This window comes from Emiliania huxleyi, assembly GCF_000372725.1.
Source record: "Emiliania huxleyi CCMP1516 chromosome Unknown EMIHUscaffold_136, whole genome shotgun sequence".
Taxonomy (NCBI): domain Eukaryota; phylum Haptophyta; order Isochrysidales; family Noelaerhabdaceae; genus Emiliania; species Emiliania huxleyi.
Genome location: NW_005201231.1, coordinates 296,246 through 307,065, shown reverse-complemented (window position 1 = coordinate 307,065; position 10,820 = coordinate 296,246). Strand labels below are relative to the sequence as shown.

Sequence of the window (10,820 nt, the reverse complement as noted above, 5' to 3'; positions counted from 1 at the left end):
CGAAGCGTCGCGCGTCTCTTGCACCTTGCGGGGGAGAGATGGGGAGATATGGGGAGATATGGGGAGATATGGGCCCCCCGAAGCGTCGCGCGTCTCTGGCGCCGGGGGGGGGGGGCTCTTAGCGCCATCGCCACGGTGCTGCAAGCAGCGCCGGGCGACGACGGCTTGCCGCCTCCCTGCCCCCCCCTCCAGGTGCAAGAGACGCGCGACGCTTCGCGGGGCCCATATCTCCCCATATCTCCCCATATCTCCCCATCTCTCCCCCGCAAGGTGCAAGAGACGCGCGACGCTTCGCGGGGCCTCTCCTTCGAGCTCCTCAACGCGCGCGAGGAGGCGCGCACAGCAGATCGCCAACTTCAGCAGTCCTCAGCAGCATACATGACCACTCCTCTCTCACACCCATCAGGCGGAGAGCTTGCGCAAGCAGATCGCCCCCGACCCGCGCGCGCTCAAGGACGAGCTGCAGGCGCTGCACGCGCGCCTTCCCTCTCAGGCGGAGTCTCAAGGAGCCAGTCTTCATTACTCAGTGACGAGCTCTGCAGGCGCTGCACGACGCCGTCGCCCTCGAGAAGGCGGCGCTCGAGTCTCTAATGAATTGACAATTCGGAGGCATTATGAATTGTTTAATTGCCCTCGAGCAGGCGGCGCTCAAGTCGCTCGAGGGCAAGTGCTCCGACGCCGCGAAGGGTGCCGCCGCCGCCCCCACTCCACCGCCACCGCCCTCACTGCCGCCGCCGCCCTCGCCGCCGCCACCGCCGCCGCCCTCGCCGCCCTCGCCGCCACCGCCGCCCTCGCCGCCACCGCCGCCACCGCCGCCACCGCCACCGCCGCCACCGCCGCCACCGCTGCCCAGTCCTCCCGACGCGGCAGCGGGCGGTGAGCGGCGGCTGCTCACAGGCTCGGAGACGGCGTGCATTAGGCGCCGCCGCCATCGAGGCTGCGGAGGGGCAGCTGGACGAGCTTGCGCGGCTGCAGGCGGAGGCGGAGGCGGAGGCGCAGAGGCTCAAGGAGACGCGGCGCGGCATCAAGGCGGTGGCGGGGTCGACTCTCGGCCTCGAGACCGAGCGGGCGGAGCTGGCGCACCAGGCGCCGCATCTCTATGCTGCATCTCGATCTCGCACCATCTCGATCTCGCACCATCTCGACCTCGCACCATCTCGATCTCGCACCATCTCGATCTCGCACCATCTCGATCTCGCACCGTCTCGCGCCTGCAGGTGCGCGCCGTCACGCAGCGGATCGGCCACTGCAAGGAGCGCCTCGAGCGGCAGAAGGAGCAGCACGCGGCCAAGGAGGAGGACGCACGCGCCGCCCTCTCCCTCGCCGAGCGGCAGTGGGGCGAGCTGTCCGAGGAGAGGGAGAGGCACGAGCGGCAGCAGGCGCGAGATGCAGCCGAGAGGCAGCCGAGAGGCAGCCGGGAGGCAGCCGGGAGGCAGCAGAGAGGCAGCAGAGAGACAGCCGGGAAGACAGCCGAGATACAGCCGAGATACAGCCGAGATACAGCCGAGATACAGCGGAGGTGCGGCGCCTCTTCACGGCGCCCCGGTGTGAACAGGACGACTCGGAGCTCGCGCTGCGCGAGCTTCGCGACAAGCACCTCTACGCGCGCATGGAGCACGAGGCGGTGGCGGCTGTGAGCGGCGTCTCTTCACACCCACTGCTGTGAACAGGCGCGCATGGAGCACGAGGCGGCGGCGGCTGTGAACGGCGTCTCTTCACACCCACTGCTGTGAACAGGCGCGCATGGAGCACGAGGCGGTGGCGGCGCGGCTGCAGCAGCTGCAGCAGAAGCTGTCGCTCCAGGCGAGCTCACTCCCCACCAGACGGCCCTCTATCTCGGTTGTATCTCGGATGCATCTCGGCTGCATCTCGGCTGCATCTCGGCTGCATCTCGGCTGCACTTCGGCTGCACTTTGGCTGCACCTCGGCTGCCTCTCCCCGCCAGGTGCGCGCCTACCACCAGACGGTTCTGTCGGCGATGGGGTGCGGCTCCGGAGGGCAACGAGGGGCCACCTGTAGCATAGATCAACGGCGGGTCGACGATGAGTAATAGGTCGGCCTCGGAGAGCACGCAGGGGCTGGCGGCGCAGGGCGTGGCGTGCTGAGGAGAACCGGGGGACCGGGGAGGGCGGGGGGGAGGGGGGGGGCGACGGGCGCGATTGCCGGCTCTGGTCTAGAGAGCGCGGCCGCGAGCAGAGCCGCACGCGCTGCAAGCAGAGACCGGTGTCTGGCGCTGTTGTGGTGCACGATGCGCCACGCCGAGGGTGGGTGGGGACGACGCCACGGGGGAGAACGGGTTGCGTGCGGCGCCGCGAAGCCGAAGGGGTCTCTGCACTCTGGTGCTTTCATGTTTGTCTGGGGAGGGTATGTGTACAGCCGCGATATGTCCATGTGGCGCGCGCGCGCGCGGGGGGGGGGCGAAGACGCGAGATGCGAAGGGCCGTCCCACAAGTACTACTCTTGTCTATTCTTTTGATACGTGCGGGTGATAGAAACAACTAACAAAGAAAAGAATTTTATTGAACTATAAGCTATAACACCGTATCACCGTATCCTGCGTCTGCGTCTCGTGGAAACTAAGACAAGATCACCTCGCTGCACCTGCAGCTGCAGCGCCCCCTGCAGCTGCACGCGCACCTTCGGGCCCGACCGGGGTCGGCAGGCCCGCGAACCCCCCGGCATCTACGTTCTACCGCGCGCGCGACCGAGCATCCCATACCACGCCCACCGCCTCCATCCGCTCCACCTCCTCGTCGCTCATCGCGCTGGCCGACAATCGTTTACGCTCCGCCTCGCTCAGCCCTCGCGCCTTGTAGCGCGTCCGCTGCTTCTGCAACCATGAACCAAGCTTCTCGCCGTCCTCCACGTGCCCGTATGGCACATTGGCGTGCCCCTCTCGCTTCTTGAACGCCTGCAGCAGCGCAAACATTCGCTCCCACTGCTCCGCCAGCGAATCCCACACCACGCCCAACGCCTCCATCCGCTCCACCTCCTCGTCGCTCATCGCGCTGGCCGACAAGCGTTTACGCTCCGCCTCGTTCCACCCTCGGGCCTTGTAGCGCATCCGCTGGTTCTTTAGCCAGACACCAAGCTTCTCGCCATCCTCCACGTGCCCGTATGGCACATTGGCGTGCCCCTCTCGCTTCTTGAACGCCTGCAGCAGCGCAAACATTCGCTCCCACTGCTCCGCCAGCGAATCCCACACCACGCCCAACGCCTCCATCCGCTCCACCTCCTCGTCGCTCAATGCGCTGGTATACCTGCGTTTACGCTCCGCCTCGCTCCACCCTCGCGCCTTGTAACGCTTCCGCTGGACCGACAGCCACGAACCAAGCTTCTCGCCATCCTCCACGTGACGCTGTGGCACGTTGGCGTGCCCCTCTCGCTCCCGGAACGCCTGCAGTAGCCCAAACATGCGCCCCCACTGCTCCGCCAGCACATACCACGCCACGCCCACCGCCTCCAGCCTTTCCACCTCCTCGTCGCTCATTGCGCTGGCAGACTTGCGTTTGCGCTCCGCCTCGCTCCACCCTCGCGCCTTGTAGCGCTTCCGCTGGGTCCGCAGCCATTCACCGAGCTTCTCGCCCTCCTCCACCACATGCTTTGCTGGCACGTTGGCGTGCCCCTCTCGCTCCCGGAAGGCCTGCAGCAGCCCAAACATGCGCTCCCACTGCTCCGCCAGCACATCCCACGCAACGCCCAACGCCTCCAGCCGTTGAGCGCGCATTCCCGGCAGCAGCCCATTTTTGTGAAGGTTGCGCTGGTGGCTAAGCCATCCGCCAAGCTGCTCCCCATCCTCCTCGTATCCCATCGGCACATTGGCGTGCCCCTCTCGCGCCCGGAAGGCCTGGAGCAGCCCAAACATTCGCTCCCAGCGATCAACGAGCTCCCGCGCCACCGTCGCAACCATCCGCTCCCGCTGCACGTCGCCGCGATCTGGCAGTAACAGCACACTGCGCAACGCCTCTGGCCATTCCGAGTAGTCGAGCGGCCGCCCTGCGCGCGCCTCGCCGCTGACGAGCACGTCGAGGGCCTCGCGGAACTCCGCGTCCTGCTCGGCATACGCCCTCACCACCGCCGTCGCCCTGCCATGTGCCCCGCCCTCGGCCGCTGCCTCGCTCACCGGCACCAAAATGTATCCAAACTCCTTGCCCGGCGCGAGGCGCGACGCGCGGCCCATGCACTGGAGGATGTCGACGTGGCTCTGCTTCGCGTCGGCAAACACGACTAGGTCGACCGACGGCAAGTCGACGCCCTCCGCAAGCACGCGGCAGTTGGTCACGAGCTGAGTCGGTGCCTCATACTCGCCCGCCCGGCGCAGCGGCGCCAGCCGCCGCTCTCGCGCGTCCGACAGCATCGAACCGTTGATGCGGCCAACGGCAAACTCGTCAGGCTCGAGGACCGACGTCGCGACTCGCTCGAGCCTAGCAGCGCGGACGTTGGAGGAGGAGAAGGCGAAGGCGGTGCGCACGCCATAGCTCCTGCGGCAGTCGAGCATGGCGAGGCAGAGCGCGACCATGTCCGAGTCGTCCGTGTCAGAGTCGGACGCGCGACCGGCTGCCCACGCTGCATACTTGTCGGCCACGTCCAGAAAGACAAGCTTGAGCGGCGACACGACGCCGAGCCGCACCGCCTCGCCGTAGCTTAGCCGGTAAACATGCCGCCCAAAAAGGCTCTCGTCGTCCATCGATCCGGCCGGGATGAGGGCTCCGTCTGCGTCGCGCTTCTCGCCGATGAGCTTGGGCGTGGCGGTGAGGAAGAGGCGGCGGCGGGCGGGAAGAAACTCGTCGAAGAGCGGCCTCGCAAACAGCTTGCTCGTCCGTCCCGTGCAGCGGTGCGCCTCGTCGCACACCAGCAGGTCGGCCGCAGCTCCAACCTCCCGCAACGCCGCGCCCACGCGATCCACAGAGTGGTAGGTGCAGAAGATGACGCGCGGCGCGCCCTCAGTCTCCCGGAGGAAGGTGACAATGGCGTTAGGGTCCGTCGAGCGCGGCAGCACCGCTCGCGGCACCGACGTTGACGAGCAGACTGCCAGCGACCGCAGGCCTTCGAGCGGGCCTGGAGCCGACCGCCAGCGCTCCCAGTCGCGATGCGACTGCGAAACGAGGTCGCGCGCTGGGACGAGCACGACGGTGAGAGACGAGGCGAGCGCCTCGGCGACGCGCAAGGCGAGGACGGTCTTGCCGGCGCCGCTGGGAAGCACCGCCGTCGCCCGCGAAGCCACCTCGCCGTCGCCAGGCGCGGCGCCGCCGCCGCCGGCATCGTCGCCGCGGCCCGTCGCGTCACCACCGTCGCCAGGAGAGTAGCCAAAGGCGCGGACGATGGCAGCGCAAGCCGCGCGTTGCACGGCAGCCTTGCCGCCGCCGCCTTTGAGCGACGCCCGCAGCGCTCGGTGGAGATCACAGTCCCGCGGAGACTGAAGCACCGACTCGTCGAAGGTCGGCCTGGCAGTAACGGTGGCAGTGCTCAGCGCCACAGCGCCGCGAGCGTGCGGCGGAGGCCGCGGCGCGAGCAGCGCCAGCGAGAGGAGGCTGCAAATCGGGCCGCTAACCGGCATTCTCTGGAAGAAGAAAACTTGGCAGCGATTGGAAAGGCAAAAGAAGAAATCGAGACCCGCTTCTGAAGTCCGACAAAGCGCTCGCCCTGCTAGCCAGTGCTCTCTCGTCACTCTGGCTTCAACGATGAAGCCAGGCTCGCTCTGGCAGACCATCAACGCCGTCACGCTTGCCACGTCGTCAATCAACGCAAGCATCGCCTACTACCAAAAGCTCGGCCTCCAGCTCGAGTGGTACTCGCCCGACTTTGCGACCGTCAGTCCGCATGGGAGCGGGAAAGACTCGATGTTTGTCAACCTCTTCCTCGCGCCGACGGCGCAGCCGCGCTCCACGTGGAACGGCTGGGGCCGCGCCGTCTTTTACGTGAGCGATGTCGACGCAGTCTACGGGCTCGCGCTTCGGAACGGCCTCACGCCGGAGCACGCGCCTCGCGACGCGGACTGGGGAGAGCGGTACTTTCACATCCTCGACCCGTCAGGGCACGAGCTGGCGATAGCGACGCCCATCGGGCACCGGCAGGCGATGCGCGCCACCACACGCTCGCCCGACGCGAGAGCAGAGCTGCCTTCGAGCGGCGGCGCTGCAGAGCCTCGCCGTCCAATACCAGAGGAGGCTCGCCTTGGCTCCGCCTCCGGCGCGGCGGCTCGCATCAGCCGAGAGAGCGGCTCCCGGCCTCCGCGCATCCTCATCGCCTACCACACCGTCAGCAATCCTAGATGCGGAACACTCTCCCCACGTCTTCAATTGGATTCCAACAGCCGAGAGTTCACCATCTCACGGCATCACCATCTACGGATTCCAACTATCACTCGAGAGCGCAGGCATCCTCACCACGGGTTCGCAGCGCAGGTCACCAACCACACGCGCGCCCTCGCCGAAGCTGTCGGCGAAGGCGCGCGCGGCGAAGGCGGCGAAGGCGGCGGCGGTGGCGGAGGAGACGAAGGCAGGAGCGCAGGCAGCGGCGGAGGCAGCGGCGGCGGCGGAGGCAGCGGCGGGCGGGCAGTGGGTGCGCTGCGTGCCGAGGTTCGACTTTGCAGCTTGGTGGACTCTGGAGTAGCAGGTGTGAACAAGAGGAAGGGAGCTGTGAACAGGTGCGAGTCCGCAGCCTGACGGACGTCGACGTGGAGCAGGTGGAGCGATGCCATCCTCGATCTCGGCTCGATCTCGGCTCGATCTCGGCTCGATCTCGGCTCGATCTCGGCTCGATCTCGGCTCGATCTCGGCTCGATCTCGGCTCGATCTCGGCTCGCTCTCGGCTCGATCTCGGCTCGATCTCGGCTCGATCTCGGCTCGCTCTCGGATGCCTGCAGGATGTGATCGAGTGGGCGGACGCTGTGTTGCTCGGCGCTCCGCTCCACTGCGGCAGCGCGAAAAACAGAAAGCTGACCCCCCCTCACAAGGGGAGCTGTGGGTAGGCGCTCCCGTCCACTACGGCAACGCGGCTGCCGCGCTCCTGTCCTGGGTGGAGGAGGGGTGGGCCCCCTTCTGGCAAGTCGCACCTAGAAGGAGGTGTGAACAGAGGAGGTGTGAACAGGAGGGGTGGGCCCCCTTCTGGCAGGACGAGCGGCTCGACGGCAAGTTGGGCGGCGCCTTCGCCACGGCCGGCGGCATGGCGCAGGGCCTCGAGCACACGAGGCTTGCTCTCTCGGCGGGAGCTGTGGGCGGCGTCGATTCACACCTCTCGCTGTCGCGCAGGCCTCGAGCACGCCCTCACCTCGCTGCACCGCACCCTCGAGAGCTTCCGCGTCCAGATCGTCGCCGGCTCGCCGACGAGCTCAAGCTTCGGCTCCTACGGCGAGAGGCAGCCGAGAGGCAGCCGAGAGGCAGCCGAGAGGCAGCCGAGAGGCAGCCGAGAGGCAGCCGAGAGGCAGCCGAGAGGCAGCCGAGAGGCAGCCGAGAGGCAGCCGAGAGGCAGCCGAGAGGCAGCCGAGAGGCAGCCGAGAGGCAGCCGAGAGGCAGCCGAGAGGCAGCCGAGAGGCAGCCGAGAGGCAGCCGAGAGGCAGCCGAGAGGCAGCCGAGAGGCAGCCGAGAGGCAGCCGAGAGATCTAGCCGAGTTGCAGCCGAGATCTAGCCGAGATCTAGCCAAGATCTAGCTCCAACTTCGGCTCCGATGGCGCGGTGGCAGTGGCCGCCCCGCCGCTACGATTGGCTGAGAATCAGAGATGCTGTGAACAGGCGCGGTGGCGGTGACCGCCCCACCGTTCGCGGCGAACCGCAGCGGTACGATCGCCGCGCCCCTTTGTGGGCTACCGGCGGTGGTGAGGCGACTCATACAAGAACCGCACCGTGTGAATAGGCGCCATCGCGCCGCCCTTTGTGGAGGCGGCGCGCTTGTGGGGCCAGCGCGTCGCCGCCGCCGCCGCAGAGCGTGTTCGACAGCGGGGACCGGCGGCGGGCGCGGGGGGCAGCGGGGGAGAGGGCGGCGGTGAGACCACGAGGAGCGTGCGGTTGCAGCCGGGGGCGTCGTGAGATTGCGCAGATCGGCGTTTCGGGCACATCGGGGTCGCACGGGCGACTTTTGTTTGTCCCGAAAGTTTGTGCATTGTGGCTCGCGGGTTGACGGTTGTGGCGTTGTGGTTTTGCGTTTTTGGTGTCGGGGGTGTGCGGAGTTCCGACCGGGTGCGTCGGACGGCGGCGGACGGGCCGACCCAGTGTGTTGTTTGACTGTGCCCAGGCAAGAACATGATTTTAATTGCGGGAGACGTCACGTGAACGCTCTAGAGTTTTTTACAAAGGCTAGTGCCATTTCACTGTGGCACAGCCCGCGTTACAAAACCTTGATTTGACCATTTGCGCAAAAAGGTACATCTCGGTGCCTTCCAGAGGCAGCTGAGACCCCGCCGAGTGGGCGGCGTCCACAGCAGGTGGCGCTGTGTGACATCGATCCACTCGGCGGGGTCGCAGCTGCCTCTGCGCGTCCTGTGGACGTACCTTTGTCGCGCGCCGGAGATGACTCGACGCCGCTGAGATCGGAGATCAAGCTCTGACAGGTCGCACGTCGCTCCTTTGACGCCGACGTGATTCACCCGTGCAGATCACATCAGGACACGGTCTCGACGCGCTCGGTACGACGCCTGCGACCCGTCTCGGGTCAGGTGGCACGACGCTCATCGCGCCTACCAGCGCTGCCGTACAGGTTGCCACAACGAGGTCGAGCACGCTTCTATACGCTCGCCGAGCCTTCCTTTCCATCCCATTAGGCAGCCTGGGAACGGTGGCGATCAGAGGCAAAGCCTACGAGGGGTGGTGGAACCACATGTCACGGCTACTGCCGGCTCGACCCCACGATAGCCTCCGAAGGCTGACTTTGAGGCACCATCATCGGACGATGTCGACGAGTTGCCTTGGGTCGCTCTCGCGGTAGCCAGATGACCTCTCATACTAGGATCATCGGCCATGGCCGCAGGGAGCGCGGGGGAGGGCGCTGGAAGCAACACGGAGCTCCGTTGGAGACGTTTTCAAGATTAGCGTGTCAGAGTGAAATGGCACTAGCCAAACTCGAACAAACTGCTGTGGCGCAGAACCCCCGCCGCCTTTCGGTTTGCCATGGCGGACGTGGCGAAGCTGAAGGGCGCACAGGATTACGCCGGTACATGGACGGAGAAGAAGAAGGACGGGACCAAAGGCGGGCAGACGCTCAACATCAACCAGGTGGGCCCCTGCATGTTCATGACACACAGCTGCGACGGTTGTCCGACTGGCGTCGCGTGCGCCTACCCGCTCGGCGGGGGTTTGTTCTGCTCGGAACCGTTCGCTCTTTATTGTGGCCCGATGTGCATGTGCCCGAACCCCGATGGCACTTTTTCGGACGGTTGCGGGACTACGTATGCGAAGTATGAAGCCCAGGGCCAGGCCCAGGGGGCTCCAATGGGCAGCGCGGAGATGGAACGCTGATCAAGAATGTGAAGCTGCCGACTTCGGAGAAAGTCGCCGACGCGGATGCCCCTAGCTGCCCCGCCCTCTATCGAGATGCAGCGCTGAGCAGGCCGGCCGGGGCTTCGCTGGGCACCGCGGGAGCCTGCAGCCCGATTGCGGGTTGCACGCCGACCTCTCTACCGCACGGTGTATTTATTTAGGCTAAACAACAGTTGGCGGTTTGCTCTAGGGCTCTGACGGGTGAGTCCCTTGTACGGCAAAACTTGCGCTTTTTGCGGCTCTCTCAATGCACTCACAATGCTCATGAGAGTAGTATTACCAAAATTACGGCTTTATATATATACGCGTTCGCTCTTCATGTGATCCTCTCTCGTCTCTCTCTCGCCGTGCGCGCGGAGTGTCGTCTGTCGAACACATTACTTTACGAGTGTTACGTAGTCGTGGGTAGAAGCGTAGGCTGGACGAGCACTACAGGCTCTCTCCCCAGACACCAGACTCATTACGGGCAAAGCCCAAACGTATAACCGGGCGATTGCTCATTGGCATGCTCGGGGGTGGAGAAGCGGTCGACAGGCACCGCGGCGTGGCAAGCCGTGGCGAAGCCGTGGGGCATGCCCGCTGGCGGCTGGCCCACAATCTGCACCGCCACCGGCACCGCCAAAACCGGCACCGCCGCCGCCCTCCCTGCGGCAGCCCGACGTGCCACACCGCTCGCCTGTAGAGCGGGAGCGCCGCGGCTCGCGAGAGCGGCGCGATCCCCGTCACACGTCGTCGTGGCCGCCTGTGTCAACCGATCGCCGCCAGGGGCGCAGTCAGGGTGCGGACACGGTCTCGCGCCGTGTGTTGGGAGCGAGGGCCACGAGGAGTGGAATGCAGCAAGGTGCCATGCGTCTCCTCTCGAGAGCTGGTCAGAGCGCACGGGTCTGTCCCCACCCTCTAATGCGCATCCGCCTTTGCTGCGCGCGGCGGACAAGCCAAGGCGCGCGCGGCGGCCGCACGTTCCACCTCGCTCACGCCCGCAGCAACCCCGCCCTCCGCCAGCGCCTCGAGCGACCCTCGCAGCGAAGCCATCGCGCGAGCACCGCCGTCACCGCCGCCGCCGCCGCCACGGCCGCCGCCGCCGCCGCCGCCGCCCCCGCCCCCACCGCAGCCGCCGTCGCCGCCGTCACCGCGACTGCCGCTACCGCCGCCTCCGCTACCGCCGCCACTACCGCGACCGCCGCCGCCGCTGCCGGCGGAGAGGACGCGCCCAATCACCAGCAGCACCGCGGCGCGCGCCGCCGCCGACGGCGCTGCCGCCGGCGGCGCCGGTGCTTTCTTGCCCGCGTGGCCAGGGCAGGCATGCAAGGGGTGCAAGGCGGGAGAGCGCGTCGTGGCGCGCCTGATGGG

General features: G+C 66.9%; 3 protein-coding genes across 3 annotated transcripts in view; 2 read left to right on the top strand and 1 right to left on the bottom strand.

The window, feature by feature from the left end:
* The window catches only part of EMIHUDRAFT_362808 (hypothetical protein), a 4,098-nt gene extending 1,916 nt beyond the window's left edge, over positions 1-2,182 (top strand). The window contains exons 5-14 of the mRNA XM_005788343.1: positions 271-333; positions 407-475; positions 552-566; positions 636-687; positions 920-1,086; positions 1,218-1,379; positions 1,556-1,631; positions 1,766-1,803; positions 1,946-1,983; positions 2,054-2,182. Of these exons, the coding sequence (XP_005788400.1) occupies positions 271-333; positions 407-475; positions 552-566; positions 636-687; positions 920-1,086; positions 1,218-1,379; positions 1,556-1,631; positions 1,766-1,803; positions 1,946-1,983; positions 2,054-2,105 (732 nt within the window). The 3' untranslated portion in view covers positions 2,106-2,182. The remainder of the gene's footprint in view (positions 1-270; positions 334-406; positions 476-551; positions 567-635; positions 688-919; positions 1,087-1,217; positions 1,380-1,555; positions 1,632-1,765; positions 1,804-1,945; positions 1,984-2,053) is intronic.
* Positions 2,183-2,689: 507 nt separating this feature from the next.
* EMIHUDRAFT_227112 (hypothetical protein) lies at positions 2,690-5,557 on the bottom strand (the record flags this gene model as incomplete). Its single annotated transcript, XM_005788342.1, has 2 exons — positions 2,690-5,179; positions 5,321-5,557. The coding sequence occupies 2 exons, from the start codon at positions 5,555-5,557 to the stop codon at positions 2,690-2,692; spliced, it is 2,727 nt and encodes a 908-aa protein (XP_005788399.1).
* A 124-nt stretch (positions 5,558-5,681) lies between these two features.
* Positions 5,682-6,970, top strand: EMIHUDRAFT_227111 (hypothetical protein; the record flags this gene model as incomplete). Its single annotated transcript, XM_005788341.1, has 2 exons — positions 5,682-6,257; positions 6,878-6,970. The coding sequence occupies 2 exons, from the start codon at positions 5,682-5,684 to the stop codon at positions 6,968-6,970; spliced, it is 669 nt and encodes a 222-aa protein (XP_005788398.1).
* Between the last annotated feature and the right edge of the window lie 3,850 nt (positions 6,971-10,820).